The sequence below is a fragment of the Melanostigma gelatinosum genome, assembly GCF_949748355.1.
Source record: "Melanostigma gelatinosum genome assembly, chromosome: 13".
In the NCBI taxonomy this organism is placed as follows: Eukaryota; Metazoa; Chordata; class Actinopteri; order Perciformes; family Zoarcidae; genus Melanostigma; species Melanostigma gelatinosum.
Window position 1 is genome coordinate 15962578 of NC_136646.1, and position 27668 is coordinate 15990245.

The 27668-nt window shown below is 44.8% G+C and overlaps 2 protein-coding genes across 6 annotated transcripts in view; both read right to left on the reverse strand.

Annotated features, from left to right (window-relative positions):
* Positions 1 to 11679, reverse strand: part of cyth1a (cytohesin 1a) — a 34984-nt gene extending 23305 nt beyond the window's left edge. The window contains exon 1 of one of the 3 annotated variants that reach the window (XM_079282642.1): positions 11572 to 11679. In XM_079282642.1, the coding sequence (XP_079138768.1) occupies positions 11572 to 11590 (19 nt within the window). In that variant the 5' untranslated portion in view covers positions 11591 to 11679. Of the gene's footprint in view, positions 1 to 270; positions 515 to 6785; positions 7046 to 11571 lie in introns of those variants that run through there. The other 2 variants (XM_079282640.1, XM_079282641.1) reach the window with 2 other exon arrangements.
* Positions 11680 to 13579: 1900 nt separating this feature from the next.
* usp36 (ubiquitin specific peptidase 36) lies at positions 13580 to 26973 on the reverse strand. Of its 3 annotated transcripts, none has more exons than XM_079281171.1 (20): positions 26888 to 26973; positions 23598 to 23863; positions 23206 to 23427; positions 22741 to 22851; positions 21239 to 21341; positions 20993 to 21060; positions 20243 to 20313; positions 20069 to 20151; positions 19870 to 19981; positions 19634 to 19774; positions 19259 to 19359; positions 19029 to 19167; positions 18579 to 18941; positions 18170 to 18394; positions 17596 to 17720; positions 16836 to 17504; positions 16411 to 16634; positions 16038 to 16226; positions 15824 to 15939; positions 13580 to 15737 (listed from the first exon to the last, which is right to left on the reverse strand). In XM_079281171.1, exons 2-20 carry the CDS (start codon positions 23848 to 23850, stop codon positions 15606 to 15608), a joined length of 3447 nt encoding a protein of 1148 aa, XP_079137297.1. In that variant the 5' UTR covers positions 23851 to 23863; positions 26888 to 26973; the 3' UTR covers positions 13580 to 15605. The 3 variants fall into 3 exon arrangements, with proteins under 3 accessions (XP_079137297.1, XP_079137296.1, XP_079137295.1); XM_079281170.1 differs by having other exon boundaries at positions 23571 to 23863; XM_079281169.1 differs by having other exon boundaries at positions 18579 to 19167.
* Between the last annotated feature and the right edge of the window lie 695 nt (positions 26974 to 27668).

The following is a 27668-nucleotide window of genomic DNA, read 5'->3' on the forward strand; positions in this document are numbered from 1 at the left end:
TGGGCTACTTCCTTCGTGTTTTTATGAAGGGTATGCAAGTTATAGTATTTTTTAGATGATCAAATATGCAGAAAGTTGACTCAGTGAACGCTTAAAATGGCAGATCAATAAACACGGTAAACAAGGCCAGACGACCCAGCAGCTCTGACTCCTCACTCCTGAGATTTACCTTCAAACATAATTTCAACACAGTTCATACTTCTCATAAAGTAAAAGACATTCAACACGATATTTGTAGAAACGTGTACTTCTTTTGACGGTTTCACTCACCTACACCGTCTTCCGATTTTAACACCATGCTGTCTCCGCCTGGTAGCTCCGAGTTAAAAAAGAAAAGTTTCAAGTGTTTTCCGAGCGTCGGAACTTTGACCTGATACTAGTATCGATGAATATATTGAGTTTTATTATTAAGTTTTAACGCGGAGTTAACAAACACACTTTGGTTTCGTTCGGCAGTTGAACAGTGTCTCTGTCGACAGCTCAAGGGAGTGGTTAGAAGACACGAAGGACTTTAACCAACCAATGTTTCCTGCGCGTGATCCTCTGTCAAGACAGGCTGAGTAAAATGAACGAGCTTCCGGTTAAGCCTTTCACAATAAAACACCCTCATGTATGGATCATAAGATTGACGCTTTAAAAGGCAGATACAGGGGTTTCTCCTGATAGTGAGGAGTGGAAAAGATGGGTGCTCTCATCAAATTTGAGTCATTATTGAATATTAACATAATTTTTGTTGGCAAACAGGAAGTTGTTAATTTGCATCAAGACTTATGAAGCACAAACACTAAAATTGTACTTGCACCCCAAGAATGTATGTATGTATGTATGTATGTATGTATGTATGTATGTATATATATATACATATATATATATATATATATATATATATATATATTAAAAAGATGGTTTAAAAAAATTACATTATGCCAGCGTTACATTGAATTGTGTCACACAGGCACAGAGGATGGCACCTGCACAGTTTAATAACGGCGTTACGGTGAGTGTTATGCTCAACAACGTTACCCTGTGTGTATTATAAATAATATATATTAAAATACGGATTCAAATAAAATACTCAAATTGGCCAGAAGTCAATCCACAGTAAATTGGAGATAGAAAATGAATACAAACCCCTTTTACAACAAGTAGAGTTCATTTGATTTGTTTGCCTGTATGTGATTATAATTTTAGGCTCTTATTTATTAAGGAAGGGCTGCTCCCTATCCGGTAACAGTCTGTTAAACTATTGCTCAGAAAGAAGGTGCAGCAAATGAGCCAGATGACGCGTCCGCCGCTTGCGACTGCACCCTGTTACCTTGGGTCTCTCTCTCTCTCTCTCTCTCTCTCTCTCTCGTTGAGTGGGGGCAGGGAGAGATTGTGATTGACACACACACACTGCTGCTGATCTTGATTCACCACATCCGCTGAGAGTTTTTAGTCAGACTTTTATATCCGTCTAACAGCAACAACACCTGGCTGCAAAGCAGACATAACAAACTCTACACAGCAGCATGTGTAAATGTCTGATTTAACTCGCCAGGTCCTTTGCAGCTGCTCAGCAATAAAAGCCTCATCTTCTTTTGGATTTATTACATCCTGGCCCACCAACACTCAGTATATTCACATTGTATGCTGCCTGTGAACAAAGGTGCATCTGGTGGTTGTTCTAGGGAGACATTTCTTGACTGCATATTTTCGGGAAAACTGTAAGGGCAGACAGCAGAGCTACCCAGCTTTCCACCCCCTTGTTAAAAGTGAATAAATCAGCCTGCTGTTTGTATAACACCTGCTCGGCTGTGCTGCTGTCAGATAGGAAAGGGCCGATCCTGTCCCTGCCTGTTGATGAACACCGGAGAGCTCTGCAGCCAATGAAAGAGGCCCGGCGATAACACCGCCTCTCTGTTTTTCTTTTCACCTCTCCACTGATGCACCAGGAGAAAAAAACGTGTCTGGATGTCTGGCTGCATTATTATTGTGTTGAGAAACAACCAACGCGGGAATCAAGACTAAATACTGCAGATTCACCACTTTTCTGAAGACCAAGCATTACATTACATTACGCACAAACCCTTGAAAGGCCCCTATAGTCTGCACGGCCACTTCATCTGAGGGGCTTCAAGCTGTGGCTCATGAATGCCTCAGTTGTGCTGCCCAAACTCAACAACGCGACAATGCAGTCTGTGTGAAGTGAACCCCGTTCACACAAAGTTTCAATTCATTGTCAACAGTTAATCCATTACACCCCCCCCCCCCCCCCCGAGCACTGCTACAAATCTGTGCTAATGAAACCAGAGAGCCGTTTGACTTTTAAATGAAAAGATCATCAGTTGATACCAACACACTGTCGTCTGCAACTTCCTGGTCCACACAAAGACGCAAACGTAGTACAAAGTAGAACTGATCCTCGGATACATGAGACGTCAATGGAGAGTTCAAGTCGAAGCAGTTATCAGAGTATGACGTGTAAAGAGGGGTTTGTTCTTGCATGTTGAAAGATGCAGCTGATTATTAGACTCAATGGGATGGAGGAATTCCTCAAAAGGACAATGTTTTCTTCTTTCTTCTTCTCTGTTGTTTATGAGGGTTTAGTCCACAATCTTCAGGGCATGGATCATGGGCGCATTGTGACACAATGGGGCCCTGAGCACAGGCACGCTAAAGGCCCACCTCTCATATACAATACTTAATCATTGCTTAGACTCTTGTTGTTGTTGTTTTGTGTCTCTAGTTGTCAGGCATGTACAACAGGCAGGCAGGCATCTCTCTGTGTTTTTTATGTCTCTTTGTGGTCGTTTTGTGTCTCTTTGGAAATGTTTTGGTCTTTTTGTAGTTCTTTTTTTGTATGTGTGATTGTTTTGCCCCCCTTTTGGTCATTTTGAGTCTCTTTGTAGTTGTTTTGTGTCACTTTCTTAAAGTTGAGGGACTTGGTGGAAAAATAATGGTCAAAATGTTTGCAGCAGAGGCCGAGATGTCCTGACTTTTAGTCCTTAGTGTGAGCAAAGCTCCAAAAACACTGGATCCCACGCTTTGCAAAACGCAACTTGATGTCTGTTGTTAGATCCCCCATGTTTAATAAGCGCCCATGTCTTTCAAACTCCAGGCCCCCAGTTTATAACGCTGGCTTTCTATTGAAAACGTGTGCATCATTATAGGGTTACTTTCTAAAGCTTTAGAAGATAACATCCAAAGGCAGAGAGGACATTATAATACAGATGAGGTGATCTTGATGCGTAAAATTGGTGTAACGACCGTGTAATGGGAATCTTGCCTGGGTAAGGGTTAGGACTTGTGACGGGTTCAAGCTGTGTGTGCCTGGGGAGATGTGATCGACTCTCTAGAACTGTAACTGTGCAACAGAGTTATTCCTGAAACCATAAGGCTTTATAATTATTCATGCGGCTGTAATGATGCAGTGACAGCTCCTGTAGTTATAATCGTAAATCTATGTGTTTAAATAGCCTGAAATAGATGGAAAAAAAGTGAGAAAATAGGCTTTTAACCATCCTATGAGAATAAATGCCAAGAGCGACCCCTGCTGATCATCTGCTGTAATCACAACTAAAACTGCAGAAAAAACAAAAAAGGCATGAAGGAAACTTAATATGACGAAGTTCCAGAAATGAAATCTAGACGCACACATTGCAGAAACAATGCCGAAATGATCAATCATCCATAACGACCAGACATCATTACATAATGACCCACACAAATGCCTCATATTTACCTCACATCGTAACATATAGTCTTTGACTTACAAACCAAATGAATCCCCAGAAAAGAAGTTATTGAGAAATAGGAGGTTAGTTTCCGCCCACCTGCTTGACACACGTTACCAGCCGGCCTGAAGAATGCCTCTGTTAATACATGCTACAGAAGATGTGTACGCATGTGCTACCACGCCCGTTCATTTCATGGCATTCCATCAAGATGAAAAGCAAGAACTCAGAGAAGAACAAACCCTGCCGCGCGACCAGAAGCATCTTATTCGGTTTACAGAGGAGTGTGGATTTCATCTGCCTCTGTCTTGATTCCCACACACGCCTCTCTGAAGCTGCTCGCTGGCAGAGTCGCTTTACGTCCCGCCTCCGAAACGCGACAAACCAGTGGAATACAGTTCACACGAAATCTAATAAATCAACATTATGATCTCATGTAAATGTACACAGGAGTTTACTGATCAACTAGGCCTTAAATTAGAGGTTGTAATCCCATAATCCAGCAGCTCGCAAATTTGGGGTTGCAAAGAAGAAGAAGAAAAAGCATTTTCTGATATTTAAATTAGGTACATTTGTTTCTCTAATCTTATACTAAAGTATTGGATACATTCTTACGTCTTTGTGAGTATAATATAGACATAAATAGGTCTTTATAATAAAATAACATTTGTAATAGTAAATATAAATATCATGTCGTAATATATTTGTATTATGCAGAGGGCTGGACATCATATCCAAGGGATAATGTCAGACACAGAGGAGGTCATTTGTTAATCATGAGGTCACCATTTCGTGCAAACAGGGCGTTACTCTTTTCTGTGGAAGCTTGTGGTTTTCTGATTTGTAATCCCCGTCATTGCTGTCCAGTTCTGTAGTCACAGTTTCACAATTACATCCAGTAAAAATCTCAAAGGCAACCCGCTGTCTTCAGCCTGAAGTGTGTAAAGTCATTCACAGACAAAGAAACACACAGCATGCGACGCCACACAGTGACGCCAATTAGACCCCTGAAAGGTCAAACTCTGTGAGGCCTCTACAAATGCTATAAAACTCCAATAACACAAATTAAAATGTAATTATTTAAGATTTAAAATATTTTCCACATAAATCACAGATGCAGAGGGTATGAAAACCGATGGCATGTTTTACTGAGGTAATGAAGCAAGTTAACAGTTCAAAAGTCATGTTCACAAGGGTTTTAAGGAACCACTAATCCCGTTAGCAGTAACACTGTCACTACTGCATCCTACCCTCCTTTACAACAAGCGGATTTGGGAAATATTCTGGACACTCTCTGCTGCTGACGGGCTTGTTTGTGCTCCCAAACGACATCACTTTGTCCTCAGCGGCTCCTGGAGTCCGCATGGAGTCATTTCCATGACAGGAAATCAAGACAAAGCTCGAGCACACCTGCCTCACAGCGCAGGAGGCCCTGGTAAGTGCTGTGATATTAATCAGCTAAATTACTATCAGGTTTGCTTCGGGTCCTCTATCAGTCCCAAATGGTGCCCTGTGAAGAAGACATGCTGAGTTCCCACTCACAGTGACAATTACAGTCTGGAAGAGCACTGACATCACGCTGTACACGCGCTTAATTCATTTAGATGCAAAGGGAGAGCGCCTGAGAGGACTGAAACAATCATCTTTGCGTCCCCTGCGAAACAGAAAGACTTTGGGAAATAAAATGTACACGAGGTCAGGCAGCCGGTGAGGCAGCTAAGTGAGTTTCTCAACTTCTCACTTGTGTTTTGCACTTGGTTTTTTTTCATATGAAACAGCAGTTGTCTATATTTCAGGAGTGATCGAATGATGCTGCCGATTCAATGTGAACTAGCTGGACAAGCATTCGATGAGTCACACGTGAATCACTTTGCATGATTCACGATTACAAACAGAAACACCAACACTAACAGAACACTGCTCAGTCTCTTCCCGGCACAAGGGGTCCAAAACGCAATGGCTGCCGTCACGACACAAGCGGGTTTTTTTATTTTTTATTACAGTCCGAGCAAAAAAGAAACTGACACTTGCAGGCGGCTGACAGCTGAAATTAAGCCTTTGGGAATGTACTGCTTTCAGACTGGGGGCTGAATATCCAAAATGACAAGCGAGTGCCATGTCTAACTGGAACTCCTTCCTCAGCTCTTCCCCAACATGTCAAAGTTATTTTGGTTAGCTTGACAAATATCGGTGAAACTCTGCTGTCTCCACATTCTTGATAGCAGAACAATCCAGATTACTCCCCCCTTGAATATCCAAAAAAAAAGAAGAAAAAAAAAGTGTTCTCTTTTCACGCTGGTCCGTGGTGCTGATTCATGTGTTTTGAAATCACTGAGACAGCACCGTTTCCTCCTTGCTACGCACTCAGTCAGCTGATTCACCACGACCCCAACAAAGCCGCTTCAGTCTTGTCAACACGGTCTGCCAACAACACACAGCTTCAAACCCTCCCAGTGGGAACCATGTGCACCACTGTGTGGTGTGCTGCAGTTGCAAGACTTTAAACTACCAGCCCTAAACAAACACAGGACACACACACGTTTGCTCCATCGCAATCCAGATCCTGTCATTAGTGTGTGCGTCCAGTGTGAAGGGACGGCTCTGAGAACAGATGGTGAGTATGGAAAAAAACAAAACTGCTAAAAGGAGGCCACCGTCTTAGCCAGCTCCACTTCTCCTCCGTCTGTGATTAAACCAGGAAGGACTGAGCGCTTAAGAGGTGATCTCCAGTAAACACAACCCTGCCGTCCCCGGTTATCAGAGGACCCAGCAGCTATAGTAACGGGGACAAGAAGAGACATTTTCTTGTCTCTTAAAGAGTTGTGCTTAATGAGAGAGCCTCCTTAGCTACAAGAAGCTCCCTCTATTTCCATCCAACTGCTTTTTTTGCATCCCTGCTGAGCACACATGCACACATGCAGGTTTATATTGACAGTGTGGGAAGTCTTTTACCAACTAATTGTCATGACTTCTTCAAATGATCTATTTTAGCCAGAGGGTTCAATGTTATATACAAACGCATGCAGACAAAGCAAAGCAGAAAACTGCTACAAAAACAGCATGCTTTACCTGGAGGTGGCTGGAGCGGCTCCACGGCTGGACACAAGAACGTCTGAAGGCTGGACACGCAAAGTTCACTCACCGACCCCATATCTGCAGCGTGTGATCAATGTATCCGTGTGTGTGAAGGCTTGAGTCTCCGTTAGCGGCTGTGTGTGAATGCTCCCTCCTGGCGATTCAGGCTGACATAGAGAGGGGAAAGAGGGAAGTTGCGGAGGCCCCCGGCTTCCCCGCTGTGGCTGCTGAGAGTCACGCCGGTGCTCCCTGCTATTCAGTTCGCGCAGATACTCCAACTGTCAGGTCCCGTCACTCTGCTTCACATTATCCTCTCCCCCCCCGCCCTCCTCCACCCAAGCTGGACGAATCCTCCGCTGCCCGGCCGATCTCTCAGAATCAACGACTTTGTCTTCCCCCTCGATTAGAATGTGCAACTTGCCAGGATGCTGAAATCACTTCTGCTTTCTCCCAGTTCCCCTTTTGAGCTGGTGTCTCAGCCTCCCTCTATCATCCTCTGCTCTCTCCCTCTCCCTCCCACTCTCTTGCTACTTTCCATACTAATTGAAGCTAGATATTCTTAGGCATAACAAAATGCACACTCAAATGGAAAAGTCGGGTTCTATTCTAAAGTGTATATTACTGTAGTGTACCTTCAGGACACGACTTTTATGATGAAATGTAGGAACAAAGGGGGAAATCAATGAAAGACAATTAATGAGAACGTTTCCCTGTGCATTAGAATGAAGGACGAGTTTCAGCAGCACTCTGCTCTGTTGCTTTTTTGTTTCTAGACGCTCGTCGTTTTTTTGGCTTCAAAAGCCTTGGACATGAAATCAAGATTTCATGGTTGCTTGGCAACGGGGAAGAAGAAGAAAATGATTTGTTCCCGGGCAAAACACTGTGTGCCATTTGTTTTGATTAGATTATAATCTTCCCACCTGTTGATGTCATTCACCAAGACACAGTCACATTTTTGGAGTCATGTGATGGACCCCACCAGGATAGAAAAACGCAAACACACACACACACACACACAGATATGGTTCTGCCACATATGCGGTCATAATCAACGGCAATTGATTTCATTTGGGATTTTCACACCTCCCGTGAAGCAAAGCAGAAATGTTTACCTCCACTCTTGAACCACTGCCACTCTGAATTAGACACTCTGATCTGATCTGTCAATCACACAAGTGTCTCTTTAACACCCTCCTCTCTCACTGTGTCATTCATTCATTCATGTCCAAAGTCTGCTCTCTCTCGCTCTCTCTCTTTGCCATCAGGGTCATGCATGTCGCTGACTCAGGCAGTAGATCCGACACAAACGGAATTTCATACAGTCTGCATGGCTATGACATCACCGCTGCTCGACCAATCATCGTCCAGTTCATTGTGCCGAGTGTACCTCGGCGGTGACTCCTGCGTGAACTCTAAACTCAGTCCTGACCATTTTATTCTGCTGCAGATGCACATCACCCAGAGGAACAGCAGCCTCTAATGTCTGTCTTCTCTTTTTGTTGTATGCATATTGCTCAACCTTCCGCTTGGCTCCATGTTACCTCTATGAATAAGGGTGGGATATCGACGCCTCACTGAGCACCTGCAGAGAATAGATAAATAAACAGATGGGAAGATGGACGGACACACGAGAGAGAGAGAGAGAGAGAGAGAGAGAGAGCGAGAGAGGGAGGTTGAACTGTCAATGTGAGTCCATTTAGCAAGCTATCAGTACCCTAATGAAAGCCATAAAGGCAAACTATAAGCAATAACAGTCCATTTCAATTCACTGTGCTTAATATTGCCCCACATGGTCTTGCGGGTTAGTGCAACACACAGTTAAAAAGTTGTTGAACTCCAGTAGCACAGCGGAGCAGTTTCACAACAGGTTGCTGTATGCCGACAAATAGAGCATCGATTCGTTGCTACGTTCTGTAGCTGATCCTGCCATCTCTTCCTCCAGGATGGCGGCTATTCATTGAAAAAAAAAAAAAAATGAAGTTCCTACATAGCAAACAATGCATTTTCACATTAGAAGGCAAACATCTCCATTTAGCACAAACAGTGGCTGCTGGGAGGTGACTTCCTCTGCACAGTGGCTGCCTAGTCCCAACAAGAACCTGACTTGTGCTGTTATGCATACATGCCACCAGGCAGACAGAGCACGCAACAACACGTTTACGCTTCAGTCACACATCAAGTGAAGTTCATCATACAGCAGATTGAATTCCTCGGTGAAATGTACTCATGTTCAAACACTGTGTGCAGAAAAACCGTCAGCTGCTTCGGCAGACAGCCTACTAGGAGTTTCTGATGGAAATCACTCGCATGTTTGTCTTCAAACAGTCAGGTAGGAAGACAAGTCTTCTGTGTGATGACAGACTTCCCACACGTGGGTATAAAACCTACAGAGAGCTCGCTGATGTGTGTGTGTGTGTTGGTGGAACTCCTACATATAGCAGCAAAGTGTTAGCATCACCTCCAGTGACTAACTGGCTGGGTGGGAGCAGAACAAGCACCTATATGCTGGTTACAACTCGACTGAATACTCTCCGGCACGAAGCCCAGCAGGCTAAATATGAGGTGAATGCACAAAGTAACATCGTCCCACAGCAGCCCATTGTTCTATTCAGCTGTCTCAAAGCGTCAGCAGCCTCCCTTTGTGTGCTCGAGGATGTTTTTATCAGCTTTTTTTTCATGACAATGATTATTTTTAGTCTGATATATCTTACACGGATAAGTACAAAGACTGCAAAAAAACTGCAGCACAAGTGCAGATTTGACTTGACTTAGAGGTGACAGATTTCAACTTCTTCTTTCGGTTTTCATATCACACTTCTTTTTTTTTTTTAAACAGGAATATGATATGTCTGCATAAGTCCACTGATATTTTTTGCCGGTGCTGCTGCTGCTTTGGCAATTTCTTTTCCACAGAGTGTGCTTTGAACGAGAGAAGAGCTCAGTGCTGGAGTAAACCTGTCCGACCCCACGGATAGAGAGTGACAGTGTACGGTAGGGGGGGGGGGGGGAAACGACATATGTGATATGTGATATGTCGGAAAGGTTCTTTGTGGAACCAAAAAATGGTTCTTCTATGGCATCACTCCGAAGAACCATTTTCGGTTCCAGATGGCACCTTTATTTTTCTGTGAAGCAACTACGACGGCCACGACCAAAGCGACCACACGCACCTGCCGCTACAGTGCACCGCGCCTAGAAACCCGGCACACGGTTTCCTTTGTGTGCACAAATGTCATTATGCAAGAGGGGAACTGAGCTGCACTGACAGGTGCAGGTATAGCTGGCAAAATAGCACGAAAAGAAAAGAAAAAAAAAGATTAAACGAAAGTCAACGTGCAGCTCAAAACCTTTGAAGTGAGTCTTGAAACGGAGCCAGCACCCAATGACTCCTAAGATAGCTGCTTTAGGGCTGCAGCACCTACAACATCACAGGAAGAGAGTGCAGAAACGCTATGTATGACACTGCAAGGCCGTAAAATACACAGATTATACTCAAGCACTGCAAAGGATTAAGTCGGCATTATTAGAAAGATAAGAGGAAACAGAGCTGTGTCAAAATAAAAGAATAAAAAAGTCTGTTGGAGTCGAGTCTTGACAGCGGATGGATTATTTCTATCCTCTCTCTCTCTGCTTTGCAGACCTCGATTGTGCCGAACAGTCCCGGTGTTGAGGGACAGAAGAGATGATGTGACTTATACTTACACATTCAGACCCGTGGAGCGATTGTTCAGGCTGAATAGCAAACAGCAAAGTACTGACAAGGGAAAACAAATACCAAAAGAAATGTGCTTCCTGGGAGCAAACGTGCCGTCAGCCAGAAAGTCACTTCTGAACCCTGTGCGCCCGATATAAAAAGAAACGATCAAAAGAAAAACACGATAGATTGGTAAGGAAAAAATGAGTACAGGATACATGTTTTAATTCGATTAGAATTTAACTTTTTAAATCTCTTGTATGTAATGTGTATGGGATTACAGACCCCCTCCCTTCCTTTAGAAGAGCATCAGTTTTGCAATGAGGCCATTGCTGGAGGTTCTATTTTGAGATGCATGACGCTCACAGAAAAACAAAACTGCTAAATAATTGAGATGATGCCTCTATCATAGCCTAAACTGAGCCACCCACTAGCTCATCATGGCCTGAGATCATCAGGGGGGGTCCCTGTGCATGATGTCAGGACATTGAACTTCCTGTAGGTTGTATAGCTTCATGGTGGGGAGAGTTTTACAAGAAGGCATTTTGTGAAACCGTGTCATTGGAGGAGCCTCTGCGAAAGATGCCAGCATAGTATGAATAAACCTGTTTTGTTTCTTGATTACCATAAGAACTGGAACTATATCTTCATTCTACTGTATGTGGATTTCTAGTGTCCCTCATGCTGTCAAAGCTGCAGCGTGATGCTTAATAATTCATCATACGTATCATTTTTGCCAGCAAACAGTGGGGGCACCTGTTCTTAAGATGGCTTATAAAGACCCAACAAGGTATACTTCCTTTCCTGTGAAAGCTTTTCAAGTGAATCAACATGACATTATACATGTGCAGAGTACAGTCAGCCATGCTGCAAGTCTAACAGTCCCAGACAGTCAGACTGGCAGCGGTATGAACATCTATAGGCATCAGACTGTCTCTCATGTCTGTACACTTGGCAGGAACACTGCAGACAGCAGTGCTAAAAAAAAAAAAAAAAAAATGTTTTTAAAACACTCAATTGCAGCCCACAGTGAGGGGCACGACTCACTGGGCTCACAAGATGCCCAACAGTCCATGCAAGACGTACCGTGAGTCTCCCCCTCCATCCTGGTGGTCCTGATGCTGCTGCAGGCGTCGCAGCCCGGGGAGGTCTCTGGCTGAGCCGCCGGCAGCGATCTGCTCTTCCGTTCCGCTCTCTTCTTCGCTCAACTTCCAAGATCGCCACTTGACTGCGGGCTCTCTGGATACCCTAGCGGACTCCAGAGGTGATACTTTTCAGCTTGTTGCAGGCTCCGCTCGTCCCTCAGCTGCCTTTTTAAAAAATGTTTTCGGTGTTGGCTGGCTGCGTGATACGCATCCGGAGAAGCCGGTGCACATGTTAGGCCCGCCCACCCCGATGTGACGTCACTTTCTAACTTCTCTGAACCAACAACTTGGATGAACACTTCTCATTTATGTTTGTATACGTGCTAATATTGTTTACCTGAATATTTTTGAATAATATCCTGGGGAAAAAAACTAACTTTGTAGAACACTGGTATTATGTAATTTACTATGGAGTGGTCTCGTGTGACGTCACAGTTTAGCTGTCGGCCATGTTGGAGTACATGTTGGAGTACACACAGCCACTGGCATGCACGGCTGAGTCGCAGAACCTATCGATCATGGTGAACTTTTGTGCTGTCTTTGGTTGTGGCAGCAGAGCTGATAGAGACAAGAAATCATTCTTTGGTTTGCCAGCGGTCATTACACATCAAGGAAATTACACGAAGGAGCTATCCAAGCGACGTCGCCAGAAATGGCTGTCGCGCATCTCTCGAGATATAAAGGAATCGAATTTGGGGTACACTCGAGTATGTGCGGATCACTTTATAAGTGGTCAGTGATTTTATTTGCAAATTCGTTTGTGAACAGTATTTAATAAAGGAAATATAAATTAAACATGGACATGAGAAGGTTACCGAAGCTTCATCGGCCCGTGACAGCAGTCGGTGCCAGAGACGTGTCGAGCGTGTACAACAGGCGAAACACATAGATGCAGCCTCAGCATTGCTTGATATGAGTTTAACGTCGTATCATGTATATATATATATGTGTATATATATATATATATGTGTGGGGGGGGATGAAGTTAGGAGTTAGTTGAAAGTGAATTCCTACACACACGCACACAATGACATGCACGTACAATGTAAACAAACACACGTGTCTGTTTGCGCTGAGTAAACATTGAATATTGCTAAATATCGGACCAGATCTGTATATATTTACCCTTCCAATGACGAGATGAGAATTCTCGACGACCGTTGCTTTGACGTCTCGGACCCATCCACTGACAAACTGATTATAAGCGTCGAGCCCTTTGTAGCACTCCAGCTCGTCTTTCGTGTAAGGACTCGGGGTGTTCACGAGATACGCGTAGATGTTGGCGTAGTTTACCGATGGAAGATAAGTAGGATCGGCACTGAAACGATCTGCACTCATCGTATAAGGATCCAAGTTACCAATAACCTTCAATTTGGCAAGGTAGCGAACCTTTGATGCACTATCCAGTGATTCAAAGTATGGTATTTTCGCCGCACTTCCTTGTTTACTCGCCGCCATGGAGGATCTGTATGTACTCCAACATGGCCGACCGACCTGGTAACTAAGGAGATCGTGACGTCAGTGAGACCACTCCATAGAGAGATATTGCTCATTAGAATTACAAAAAAATAAATAAATTTTTTTTTTACAAGGTTGGAAAAAGTGTTTCAAATGTCTTAAAACGAAAATGTTAGGCTTTAAATATAAAAACATTAATTTATGCCCTCAAAGTCCTTTAAATTGAATGACATCACTGAACCCATAGACAGCAGTGCAGTGAGATTATAGCCTTTTTATGAATCAGCTTTTGTTGTTTAAATGCGACATAAGTCTGTTACAGTCTCAACAATAAATGCATGTATGATTGGCCTCCACATGTGAGTGAGTTGATCATTCTCATCGGATGTTGATAAAATATCACATTCCTTTCTACAGTTATAAAAGCTATCGTAACTACACAATACAAGAAAAACACACAGCGGTAGAGGAGAGAATAATACACACTCCGCTCACAAAAGTCACAACTTTATTGCACCTTTATAGTCAACTATAGTGGTGAGAGCCACTTTCATTATGAAAGATCTCTTCCCTGGTCAGAAAAGGTGGTGCAAAAAAATGCAGAGCCATCGATGCAAACATGTGAACCGTCCATTCACACCGACAAATGTTCCTCTACGTCGTCAGGTTTCGAGAGTCAGATTTCACAGCCTCACAAACAAGTTCTATGGAAATTAGACGGCCCCAGTCTCTCCGGTACTGTACACACTACGGTGACATAGGGAAGCTCCTGCACGGAGACCGAACACTCTTACAAACAAGTGATCGAACACATTTGCAGATTAATTCTCAAGTTAACATCCACCAACTGATCAGAGTATTAGTAGCACATCAAAGATCAGTTCTTTAAATTATATATTTATAACATTAAATCCTAGACTTTTTTTAATAGCCAATTCGAGGCAACACCTCTAGAATGAAAAGAAACGCGTGGGCACATCTTTACAGCGCTGGAGGGGGGAACGGGTAGCACAAGATGGACTGTACAGGCTTCCACGCTGGCAAAGCATTTTGTCATCACATTAGTTTCTCTACGCATCCGTGCCCGGACTGGTGCAGGATGATCCCATGGTGTCCGCACCCGAAATGCTTTTGTACAAAAAAGGTTTCTACAGGATGTACAGGATGCAAAATGTCGGCCCCGGGAGAAGGGACTACTTTCTGATATGAAACAAGGGGGGGGGGGGGGGGGGGGGGGGCCTGGGTTCCTGAGTCTTAGCCCAGTTTCTAGGTGACCAGCATGAGCATCAGAAAATTGCATAGAGATATAAGATACATGAGGAGGGGGGGGGGAAAGAAATGATTGGCATTGTGGCAGTCCCATCCCAACACAGTGCCCTGAAGTATAAAATGTAACCCCTCTGTGTCGGTACATTGGCGAGGAACCGTTTGTGAATGGTCAAATCTCCACACAGAGATTCTGAACGCTGGACCGAGGAGGCGAGCTACATTATCAAATAGCTGCACAGTAGAAAACAAGCACTCCCGTCGAGAGTTTCTCCCAACAACCCCAGCGGTGCGCGACGCACGACCAACATTAACGTCCAGGTAAACGGAGAGAAACGGCCATTGTGTTCGATGTCAACACTTGCACAGACAATACAATTCAGCAGAGCATTCTTTCGTGGTCTAAAATGTGAAATTAACTGAATTTGTTCAGGCGCAAAAAGGGTCGTAACACCAGTCTTTTTTTTTTTTACCAATTTAGACATGCATATTTAGAAAGAAAAGGCAATGGCATTTTTAAAGCTTAATTCTACCAACAATATGAAGGTAAAATTTTAAAACAAGCCACGTGGCACAGACACTGCAGCAAAATAAAAACGTAGCAGATAAAGGTATAAAATAGGAGAATCAGTAATCTAAAATAACATATGTTGTAATGATTAAATGATTTTCTTCTTTGTAATTTGGTGTAGAATCATTTCAGGAGGTTAAAAAAAAAAGTTTTGTGAAATGTCAAATTAACGGAGCCCTTACGTCTGCAGAAGTCTGCTCTGAGATTGTGTACAGTTTCAAATACAAGACAGTCGAAGTATTGCAGATATACTCTCATTATTAGCCCACCCATAAATGGTTCACTGTATGTCATTTCACAGCAGAGTGTTGGGGCAACAACCAAGGATGCCAACGTGTATTCATTTGACATGGAGGTGTGGGGCTTTCAGTTAAATATTGCATGCGTAGAGAAGCTCGAGCCGTCTCCTCTGGTGTTTGGATTAAAAGGGGAACAGTGAAGCCGGAAAGAAAACGTTTCATGTTTGTTTCAAATTGAGATAAAAGGGGCTGTCCGACTGTCAACGTGCTGCTTTTGAACTCGTATCGTATTCAGGAATTTGGGTCTCGACAAGACGGAGAAATAAAAACTAAAAAGAGAGAAGAAAAAAAATAAAATTAAAAAAAAGGTACAAACGTTTGGTATATAATATTGTTGTCTCTATTTCCAAATCAGCACAACCTCAACAGCAATCTGGATTCTCATCGCCGGACTCCGAAGCCCCTCTTTCCTCCAGGTGTTACAGACCACTTGCTCCGCCGGTCCTGGACCTTCTGGAAGATGTTGCCGCCACCTCTCCACTTCTCCTTCTTATAGTTTTTCATTTTCTTTACCTGTTCATTTGTACAAAAACAGAAGTTGAAGACGAGGGGGGCGGTGACAATGGGCCGAAAGAACAACCGATTGAAGATCACCTCACCTTTCCCCTGTCAAAGTCTTCATCCCACTCGTCGATCACAGTGTCACACTTGGCGTGGCGGACGTCTTCAGCTGCATCTCTACTGATAGCCGAGACCTCTCCATCCCAACTGAGGACTAAATAAGACAAACAAAACCCATCAAATGCATCTTTTTGGCGACAAATTGTCAAAGCATTGCTGTACAACAGATCATATTCACACTCTGTGTCTCACCGTTGGCTCCGTAGGCCTTATCGGTGGCGTTCTTGAGCAGCTCCTCCACCACCCCGCTCGTCTTTTTCCCGTCCCAGGCTACCGGAGCAGCTCGGGTCGGGGTGTCTCTTACTTCACTCCCATCAGCCGCCGAGACCTGGCTGCGTTTGTAGCCGTCCTTCACGTGCCTGTCCCAAACTATCACCGTGGCTGGATTGAGAAAACAATAATAAAAAAAACATATAAAGAGTGATGAAATCTGGCAGTATAAATGCAGTATGTCATGCTCTCTTGGTGTAGTTGTGAAGTGAATGGTCACATTAATGAGGCTGTAGTGGTGCAGCACTTATCGGCAGCATGTTCTTTTCTGTACAGTGTGCGCACGTTGACATACGTTGACTTGTTTCGCCGTTCTCCGTGGCGGTCTTTTTGGAAGGGGGCTCCGCGGCGTCGGGCTCGTCGTTCTGCCCGTCCGAGCATCGCCGGCTCTCCTCCCACAGGCCAACCTCTTCTTTTAGCCTCTTCTTCCTCTTCCTCTTCTTCACCTTTAATTTCTTTTTCAATGTTACCAAATCCCCCGTATCATTCTGAACGACCGCAACCTTCAGCTCAGAAGTGCTATTGGGAGAAAGCCCAGTTAATTTATTGCACCGTCAAGAGTTTCTAGAAGTCAACTGGCTGCTACACAAACACAGTTGTACGTCTCCTCTTCCAGATTATGAGCTCAAAATTCATTTCCGGCAGCACTTTTTGGACAAAATAAATGAATATTGGGAAACAAAAACAGACATGCATGACTACAAGAGCACTTCAACCCACCTCTCTGGTGCAGAGCATGCCGACGTCCCCCGCAGAGCCTCCACAATCTGCTTTTTCTTCTTCTTCAACTTCACAGCTTTCCTTCCCTGTTCTTTGTGATTCGACTCGCACTGCGTCGGGGTCGTGGCAGCTGGCTGAGGCTTTAGCTTCGACTGTTCTGTATCCGGGTGGGACGTGAGACTCCACATGCCGCCCTGACACCAATCCTCTTCCTGGTTCGACGTGTCCAGGTGAGACGGGACGCACTCCCTTTCCTTAACCGCCTCTCCGTCTTCGTGCTCCTTCTTTCGCTTCTTCTTCTTCTTGCGCTTCTTCTCGCCGGCTGACTCCACAGGGTCGGTCTGCGGCACTGTAGCCGGGGAGGCCACTGGCTCTGCGTCGCCCTCCACCTCAGAATGCCGCCGCTTCTTCTTCTTCTTCTTCTTCTTTTGGTTGACCTTTTGAGCTGGGGTGCCGTTGAGGTCTGGTTCTTGGGCCAAGGGGCCGAGGCCGTTGGAAGACTTGGGGCTCTTTGGGCTGTGAAGCCCGTTGGTTTTAAGAGAAAGGCTGGCGTTTGGTTTCTGCAGTGTGGAGGGAAGGGACTGTTTCTGAGGGCTCTGCTGTTTGAAGGGTCCACTTAAGTGGGCAAAAGGCAATGACTGGACTTTAGGTGAATGGAATGGACCAGCTCTGAGAAGAGAACAGAAGAAAAACATCTGGATTTGCCTTTGAGGAAGACAAACCTGGATCTCTTGTGCATTTTCCTATGTGACGCTCATACCTGTGAGTGTGAGAAGGTGAGGCGAAGGTGAAGGGGTTAAGTTGATTTTGATGCGTGGGGTCACTGGACAGCTGGCGTGGCGAAGAGGGCGGAGCATCAATGCTGCTCGGTCTCCGGCTGCGAGCCTGCAGTTATCGACATAAATAAAAACTTGGTGGTCTAAAAAAAATAGCCATGAATGTGACAAAAATAAGAGAATCAAATGAGGAAGATTAAAAAAAAAGGGGGGGGATGGCAGGAAAAGATGGAGGGAGGAAAACAAAAACGAAAGGGTATGGCAAGAGAAGAATTAGAAATGGTTAGAAAAAAAGAACAAACTGAAGGAAAAGACGACAAACTCTAAACAAGTGCTACCATGTGGTCGATTAGACAGCAACACTGGATAAACTACACGTTACATACAGCAGTCAATCTACTAGAAAAGGAGAGTTTACTTGCCTTAATAAAACTACTTATTGAAATCAAGGGTCAAATTTGGGATAGCAGTGTAGAGTGTCAACAGGAAACCAAGGTATCATGAGCTTTCACTAAGACGGGAGGTGCTGCTGCTGCTGTGGATGGGAATGAAGTTCACCTTCTTGGCTGACAGCGCCAGCTTCTTGGCAGGCGGCGGCGACATGGTGCTGCTGGCTTCCGACGCGATGTTGTTGAGAGCCGGGGTTTTGACTTTCGCCGTCCTCTGCTCCTCCGTGCTCTGAGAGCGCTCCACGCTCTTGGCTGGAGACGCCGGGCCATGCGAGCCTTTCCGCGGGGTGGAGGGAGTCTCTCCGACCGGCGCACTTCTGGTACCCACCGAGTCCTGGCCGAGAGAAAAAGGCAAAGCATGCTGTGGTTACGCTTCTGGGTCAGCTACACCTGGCCCGATCAGCCGCGATGCATCTTCTTAAACTCCAGTCAATAAATCTGCTGTAATGACACATTTAATACTATTCTATTCTTAGATGATCCTGCCTTCGAACCAAGATTGCTATTTGTAACGTTACCTTTGAGTCGGAGTTGTCGGCAGAGGAGGAGTCGGACAAAGACTTGAATGAGGTAGACGCCGACATGCCCCTGCCCTCGCCGCCTTGCTTCTTATCTCCCTCCGCCCGGCTGAGCCCGTTGTTGGAAGGGGTCGGGGTGATGCTGCGGGACTGCACTTGGCGCTGGGGAGACGGCTTCTTCAGCTTCTTGAAAGGCTCCTCGAGAACCGTGGGCCCACCCGGCTGCTTTGGGGGCCCGTTGGAGGACGACATCCAGTTGGACAGTCTGGGCTGTGGCTGAGAGCTCACACCATTCCTGGAAATGGGCAGACCCAAACCGCTGTCCATGGACTGGATCTTACGCAGCTGTGCAGGCTCCAGTTTCTGAAAAAGAGGAGTATTGTCATCAGAACATGCCCATATTCTAGTACACTTGTCCACCAGTGAGCCGGACGGCGTCTTGTGTAATACCTTGGTGATCTGCGGGGAGGACAGAGGCCCGTTCAGGTTGGCCCTCCTTATCTGCTCAGACGACACACTGTTCTTCCCAGAATGCAACATCGCCTGCTTGGTGGTCTGTCCGTCTGCGTTCTTCCTGCTCTCGGGCATCCTTTAATACACAAACACAGACTCTGCTTTATTTAATTATAAATCCAGACAACACCTGGTTTGATCTCTGGCAGCCATCCACGTTGTCTTACCTCAGGTAGAAGAGCACGTACGCCTGCTGGTTCAAGACCACTTTGATGTTGCTGGAGTGCACCATCGAGTCGTTCATCTGGTACCACTGGCCGTTGCTCGCCTGAGAACAAACGAGGAAGAGATACAACTTTAAAATGGAGCCGGCTGTGAAATGTATTCATCTACTTCATCCCTGTAATTATAATCCACCAGGTAGAATGGAAGGAAGTTTAAAGTCATTTATCGAGCCTCCTCTGTGTTATATTTGCCGATAATGTCCACGTCTTTGTTTTTATTTGACTTTCTTGTCCGTTAATCTCGTCTCAAGGTGTTTTCCCTCAGATTTCGACACGCTTAATAATAAAAAGAGCGGATGTGCATCTGCACCGTCTTACCTTGACGTAGCAGTAGTAGTGGCCAGCATGACAGCTGTAGCCAGAGTGGACCAGAACAGCGTAGAGGCCGTACATAACGGGATCGCCTGAGCTCTGAGACATGTAGGGGCGGATGTTCAGGAACTCTGGGTAACCGACATCCTGAAGACGACAAGACAGAAATATGAGCTCGCTGAAAAAAATCCCACCGCTCTTTCAAAAAAAAACAGTCGAGACTGTGAGAACTCTGTGTTCACCTTTGTTATCTTTCCTCCGCTGAAGTTGGCGAACCTCTTGAGCGAAAGAGTCAGTACGTTAGACGTTCGATGGACTGTGAAGCGTTTGGTCGCTGGCACTTTCTTTTTGCACCTAGAGAGGATAAACACATGTGTTTTAATGCGCTGTAGATTGACTTAAAAGCACAGGATGCTGTCAGAATAGATGAAAGGCACTTACTTGGCACACATGTAGGCATTCTCTCCACAAAGCACGTCTGGTTTAACAAACAGTTCCAGGGCTCGCACAATGTTTGCTGCTTGCTGACAGACAAAAACAGGCAAGTTAAAAAAAAAATATATATATATATATATATATTTATATAAAGTTATATTGAGGTCTTGAGTAACGTACTCGAATCTCCAAAGCGATGTCCAGGTAAGGGTCATACGTGTCTGACACACTTTTACAAATAGAGCACTTCACTGAAAGACACAATTAAAAACAATTGAGATTCTCTCATCCTGAAGAAATACAACGTCAATGTCACCGGGTGATCAGCGATCACAGGAACGTCTCACCCGCCTCCGCTCCACTTCCTGTAAACAGAAGACTGTCAAGAACCTCAAACCAAAGGGCTCTTGCTCTCAGATCAAACATTCAAACATTCACCTTTTCATTCAGCTCTCTGCTCAATATTTACATTTCAGACGTGCCGGTTACAAGTTACTCAACCAGATGACTATCCTTTATACCAAACCGTTTTCTGATTAAACTTAAGGTCAGTAAGCACTGTAAGGAACATTAGTAAATAGATAAAATGTCTATGGATGTCTAGTAGCTTTCCTAATACTTTTCAATTTGAATCAAAATGAGAAAAACAAGGCGTTTAACTTGTCCTATTTAAGGATTAATGAAATCTCCTTTTGCTCTCAAATAACTTCTTAGCATCAGTAACAGACTACCTTGTCTCTGGATGTGTGGACGCAGTATTGACCTACATCAAGCTGTGTTAATGTTTGTTGACACTGTCATGAGTCGAGTCTGATGGGTAATGGATCAACACGCAATACCAAAAGCAACCAATGTGGACATTCCACAAAAACGAGCAGTTCTGGAGGCAACATTTTTCCTGCTTTCTCTCTGTGTAAAAACAGTCAATACCTCTGGACCTGAGGTAGCCGCCGAAGATCTGGTGAACCAGCGTTGTGGCCTGGGTCTGCCTGTCGAGCCTACAGGCGGGAAGGAAAAAGAAAATCAGAAAAAAAGAGACATCGATCCATTTCGTGTGCTTATCCGGGGGCCTGAGCCGCGGTGGCAGCAAGTCCAGATGTCCAACTTCACACTGGTGGACAAAGAGAAAAAGAATCATACTATCAACACTGTTAAGAAACAGTAATAAAGCCTTACTTAGGGTAGCCATTGAGACAGGCTTTCTGCATGGCATCGATGGTGTACCGCAAAAATTCATGGGCGTCCTCTTGGCTTCCAAAGCGAAAATGTCTGGCAATTTCTGTGAGAGACAAAAGAGTCGATGTTAGCTTTGTGCTAATTTCCAACCCTGACTGCACCAACATGAACCTAAATTATGCTAGATAGGGCTTTATTCATAGTAGCAAAAATAAACACGCAAAAGCAGCATGTGTATACCTTCAGTAGCCTTTCCAACCTACTCTGCTGCTCAATAAGGAAACTAGTCTGTATTTCTAAAACCAGTCGTAGTATGATACAAACATTGTGATTGTTTACATTGTGGTTTGGATTATTCAGGATGTTGACGCCGGTCAATGAGGCGCACACACATGTTATGAAGCAATAATCAGCAAAGATAATTTAAGTAATACGTCTGTGAAGTTTAAAAGAGCGTGCTTCACTTGGCACTCGTGCCGCTCATGAGCAGCGTGCAGTCACTTGGTGACTTCATCTAAAAGCCCCGCATTAGAGATGCTGTAGCATCTAAACCCTTTCTGCCTCTGCTGTTATTTCCGAATGGGGAAGATGGGAAAGCGTGAGCTGGAAGAATAATGTGGTCATCCCCACATTCCCGGTATCGCATCCCTGCGCATTTCCAACGATGAGTCACCCGTGACTGGGAAAGAGAAATAACACGCCGTCCTCTAATGACCTGTTCGGACTGAAACTGAAACCTTCTCAGAGACATCTTGAAGGCATCAACTCGGCTGGCATAGGACCGGGTGCTTGTGGTGTTGTTTTGTTTGTGAGACCCTGGGGCGATTTCAGAGACAATTTGCCGTAAGCTCTTTTGATTTTACTGTGACGACGCTGCGCTGTATTTGGAGGATGCGTGCTGATGCTGTATTTTCATTTTACGTATTTACGTTGTTCTCGCCGTGGAGGGGCAGTTCCCACTGCTGCGGTGGCCACCGGCTCGCTGAACGTATATAGAAACCGTGAAAACACAATACAGTGCATCTCTCAGTCCTGGTTCCAAGGAAGGGAAAAGCTGAACTGTACAGTTTTTGTGCTAAAGCTGCACGTCTCAGCCCGCAGTCACAAGGAGACAGAGAGGGCATCGGGGAGGGGTGAAGGGGGGGAGGGAGAGAGAGAGAGAGAAAAAAAAGGAGGCGCAGGAGGTGGAGACATGATTGCAGCAGCACATAAGGAAGAAGCAGGAAGGTAGAAAGGAAGGGAGGGAGGGCTCCTGTGAGACTACAGCACAGCACCTCACCGTGTCACGGTGCAACTCACACTTCCTCTCTACACTCTACACGGTGTTCATTCACAGCCTCACTGCAGCGACTGGCTGTTGTCACTCGGGCCACTGTGGCCAGCGTTGCGTCATCGTGACTCTGGCAGTATTAAACTGACGTCTGTGACGTCACAACCTGCATTGAGCACAAACTGCTCGGCCGCAATCGCACTTCAGCGCTGAAGGAAGCCGGCGGTCTTACTTTTCAGGTCTCTGATGAAGGAGACAGGCTTGATGGCGTTGCCCGTGTTGGCAAAGGCTTGGATGATATGATTCTGCATGATACAGATCATACAGAAGCCCGACTGGTGACCTGGAACACAGACAAAGGCGGACATATGAGAGTCAGACAATTAAAGTGCAGGAATGTGTTATTGTGACAGTATTAAGATTCAGAAAAACATTATTGCGCATTATAAAAACATAATTTAATGTAAAACCATGACAGCAACAAGGAAAAAGCGAATTTTTTTCTATTTTTTAAACAAATAATCTGTATTTTATTTGTGTTTGAAGGTAAGAAAATGATCCAGCTGCTTTGGTTTGCAATCCACCAACAGCAGCGAGGGTCAGAGTCATTTTAAAACTGCGTGGGTGTGCGTAATGTTTGAGAGGTGAATGAGAGTGTAACTGCTCTAAATTGAGCGGCAGCATTTCAAATACTCACAGGCACGGCTGTGCTCCTTTGACAGCAAGTAGTTGGCGAGGGGCGGGGTGTAGGTGAGACACTGCACGGTGGAGTTGAGGAAGCAGGTGTTCCCGAGGTTGTGGAGACCGGCTCCCACCCTGTACACGCGCTCCCATTTAAGCGCGAGCTTGCTCCCTGGAAAGAGCAACTTCTGCGGCGCGGGGACCCCATCGCACTGGCCGCCGACTGTGTTCTCTGAAACTGGAGGAGTGCGGTCACTTTAGTGATTTATCGGGACAGTAACACAGAAAATGAGCTTTTATGGCTCGCTGCGGAGGACGAAAGGTGAATATGGGGGAGAAAAGGTCAAAAATGACATTTTCTCTTCCACTTTGAGGGCTTACCTTGCCTCTTTATCTGGGCCGGCTCACCTTGCCTCTTTATCTGGGCCGGCTCAGTGGCCCTCTGGCCCGTAGCGCCCTCGTTCCTGGGATTGAGGATCACATACTTATTCTTCAGGCTGTCCAGTTGGTAGGAGAAACCCTTGCTGGCCGGCTCAAACTCTATCTTCTGCAGGAGGACCTTCTTGGCAGAGGAAGCCAACAGCTTGTTGAGGTCCCCCTCATCACCCGTGTCCTTTCGGCCAGGTTTTAACGCCTCTTTGAGTTTATCCACAATCGGCATTGTTGGAACATCACTGCAGAGAAAGTTGGATTGAGCGTCAGTGTCGTAAATTGTTTCACGGGACCGCTTCACTGGGCCCACAGGAAGCTACACAAAACTCACGCTCATTACCCCAAAGAGACCAATCATCATCTTATAGGTACAACCTATTAGGTACACTGCCTTTTATCTATTACAGGGTGAGTGTTGTGACTTCAATCTGTCACCATGGCAGTTAATCAACAAAAAAATGTTGAATTTATCTCTCAGATAATCACATAAGTGCCCAATGAGGCCCTCTCAAGGCCACACATCCTGACGAGCGAGCGAGCGAGAGAGAGCGAGAGAGAGATAAGGACTGTGTGCATCCGAGGTGCCAACTGGGTCTTGGCAGCTGTTCCCACAGTTATGAATGACAGCAGGCGCTGGTATCACAGGGCGCCTGCGAGTGTATGAGATGAGAGGACAAGCATTAGAGCACATGAGGCGCCAACAGTTGCTGTCGAACACCAGAACTAATTCTTATCCTTTATCTTGATCGCATCGATGTTTTTATTGTTATCTTCCACCATGCGTCTCTTCAGTAAAGCGGTGCATCATCAAATGTTGTCATCTCGACTATCGGTGATATGAGAGATTTAAAAAAGAAAGAAAAAGGGTTAAACATTTGCATTGGTTGTCTGCCGTCCCTTTAAGTACAGGGCAGCCGAGTGAACCAGAAGGACCATGTCCGCGTAGATAACAACAACAACAACAAACATCTGCCAGAGTCGGCCCATTGAAGGACTTCTGACGCGCTACTTTCTACAACAAAAAAAAGGCAGCGGGCCGGCACAATGTGCTCCACGCTAAACCGAGGAGCGAGCGAATGAATCTTCCCAAGCACGACAAACCATCCTAAAAAGATGAAAGCATTACATCACGAAGATGTTACAGTAGTACGACACTAAAAAAAACACACCGAAAGGCACGGAGCGCCAGGAGAGCGGTGCTCATCAGAGTGGGCGGTGACGTCATGAGGAGGGCTGAACATGCATTGTATGAGCACAAGGGCACACTGACCTCCATGTGCTGCTGATCCTGATACAGCTAAAAAAAACGCCGGAGCCCCACGGGGACACGGGCAACTGCAGCGATGCAACCGCAAGACCAGGCAGCAACATCAATACGTTAACCACAACACAGGTGTTTCATTTGATTATTATTATTATTATGGCATTTAGCAGTTTCATTCATACGTAGCACACAGAAACTTTGTAATGGTTATGTTTGCATTTGTAATCTTGTCATGAAAATGACATGTTTGTGTTGAAAGGTGATATGAGCCATTCATCAGCAGTGAGAGCTGTGCCTGGATATTAGTTGAGGTGTGCTGCTGATGTCTGGAGGGAGCTCTGAGAGCAGATACTTCGCATAAGGAATCCCAAAAGATGTCACCTTCAGACGTGGATGGTTTGAACATTTTTTGGGGGACGTCAAATGATCATAACTTCATAAAATAGTCATTTTAAGAGTGTTGCTTTCAGGTACATCCATGCTCTCTAGTTAAACTATTTCAAGCAATAGCTGTGTGTTAAATATGTAATGACCTCTCAATATGAACACAACAATAAGTCTCTTTTATGTCCTCTAATGACTACAGGCCTGTTCTGCTTATCTCATATTTTGGAAGTGCTCCTCACACTGACGTGCTTATTTACATCAGTGGAGTTGTCAATGTTTTCTTTAATCTGATAATGCAATCACAGGCCAAACTGCCATTATTCTGGGGTTAACAGCACCGCATATTCGGGCCAATACATAGAAACAAAGTGGAGTCAACATGTCCGACTGTGACTAAACTTATAGACCAGAAAAATACTTAAAAGCACTCCTTAATTAGACGTCATCTTGTTAACGGAATGCTGTGTTGCAGCAACCACAGTGGTAGAGCAACATTAACAATTTATCATCTGTCTTATACATTTTTTAAATGCTTCAGATCTACCTTTCTAATGGAGGCAACATCTATCAATAAAAGAGCCACGTGGGCAGAAGAACAACAAAGTGAATCGGGCTGAAATGATTACCGGTAGTCAGTTCCTTGATTAGTTTATCAACTGAAAACGAAATAATTAACTATTTAGCTAACCGGTGAAAATAAAAACTGGTTCCAGCTTCACAAATGTGAGGATTTGTTGGTTCTCTCTGTTTTGGACCATTGCCATTTGTTGTTTTATGCTAGTAAACTAAATGGTTTGGGGTTTTTCAGACTGCTGCACAGAAAACGCAATTAGAAGATGTCATCTTCTAGAAAATTATTCCAAAATTTTCTTTTGGCAGATTATGTAATCAACGCAACAGATAAAGCTGCTGGACACGGTTGTGTTTAAATGGCATCATGCAACAAAATGTATTTATATGCTGTAATAACCAAGGAGCAGTGATTTGAGCTGTACCCACTCGTGGACTAAAAAACGCAAACGATGGATTTTATAGGAAGCACCTGAAGGCAGCACAGCTATTGCTGTCACTTCTAAAAAAAAAATCCTTCTATTGTTGTTGATTTATTAGACAACTATCGTTACTTTACTGTCCCGCGCCGAGGAGTTACAGTTCTCCCGGGTCGCAGTTCTCGTTATCTCCACTCCACTAGCCGGGCAGCCTCTGCACACCAGCCGAAGTCAACTCTTAGGGCCACTCATCATAGCTCAAATGCTAAGTTGCTAACATCGACCACAGCGAACGGTAATGTCAACTTGGACGGTGTCAAGTTGGGAGACAAAACATCGTCAACAACGTACACGTGTGTATCCCTCTATGTTTAATGGATATGTGTGTAGCGAAGCAATGGCGATGCTGATCGTTGTGTAGTTTGCGGTCTTTTTTCACGCTTGACAGTAGCAGCAAATTAGCCATCGAGCTAACTTAACGTGGCGAGCCTCTAGCCTTGCAATGTGGGTTAGCATCTCAGCGTCCGGGTGGCTAACAAACCACATCCCGCCTGCTTGTTAGACTACATCATCTAGGATATATATGCCAACATATATTACGTCCGAAAGGCGTTTAGTTCGCTCACCTTTCTGTTCAAACGCGTGAAAACGTTGACAGTACAGGGGTCTGCTTCCTCAGCTGTAGCTCTTGGGTCTGGTATTTTCGCCCATGCTGCATTATCAAAGGGCGGCGACAACGGTGATTGACAGCGATGAACGACCAATCGGATAACAGATCACGCCTTAGTCGAACGGCTCAGCCAATCAGCGCTCAGACTGACGCAGCGCTTGTCGGGAGAAAGACACCAAGTCACTTCAAGACACCGCTGTTTACCATCGATGCTATTGCTGGGATGTATGATAACAGTTTTTAATGTAACAACAAAGAGCGCCGATAAATCCCCAATATGCTGCAGTTATGTCGGTCTTGAAGAAGCGTAGCCATTCGCTCACATGACAATGAAATGGCTTCCCTCGTGTCAAATTCCCTTATTGCTACTGATTTTACCAACAAATAAATGATTATGTCTGCAGATGTCATTCATATCTTAGGCAGCCTATGCGGATTTAATTTGATTAGCCTACTATTCATAATCATCTTTGATAATAATGCTGTTGGAGTGAACAAACAAACTAGTAGCGCAGAATATAGTCACAGGAGCCTCAGAGAAAACATTGCGGTTGCATTTCATCCTCGAACATATTTAAATAAACGCTATATCTATCCGTGCTATATACTATATATATATATATATAATGTTGAAATCCTGAGTCATTAAAAAAATTACGTATTTGTGCGCATGGATAGGCTCGTGAAGGAATGTCTGTGAAATGTTACGTGTTGTCTCCACTAAGCGGCAGCAGATT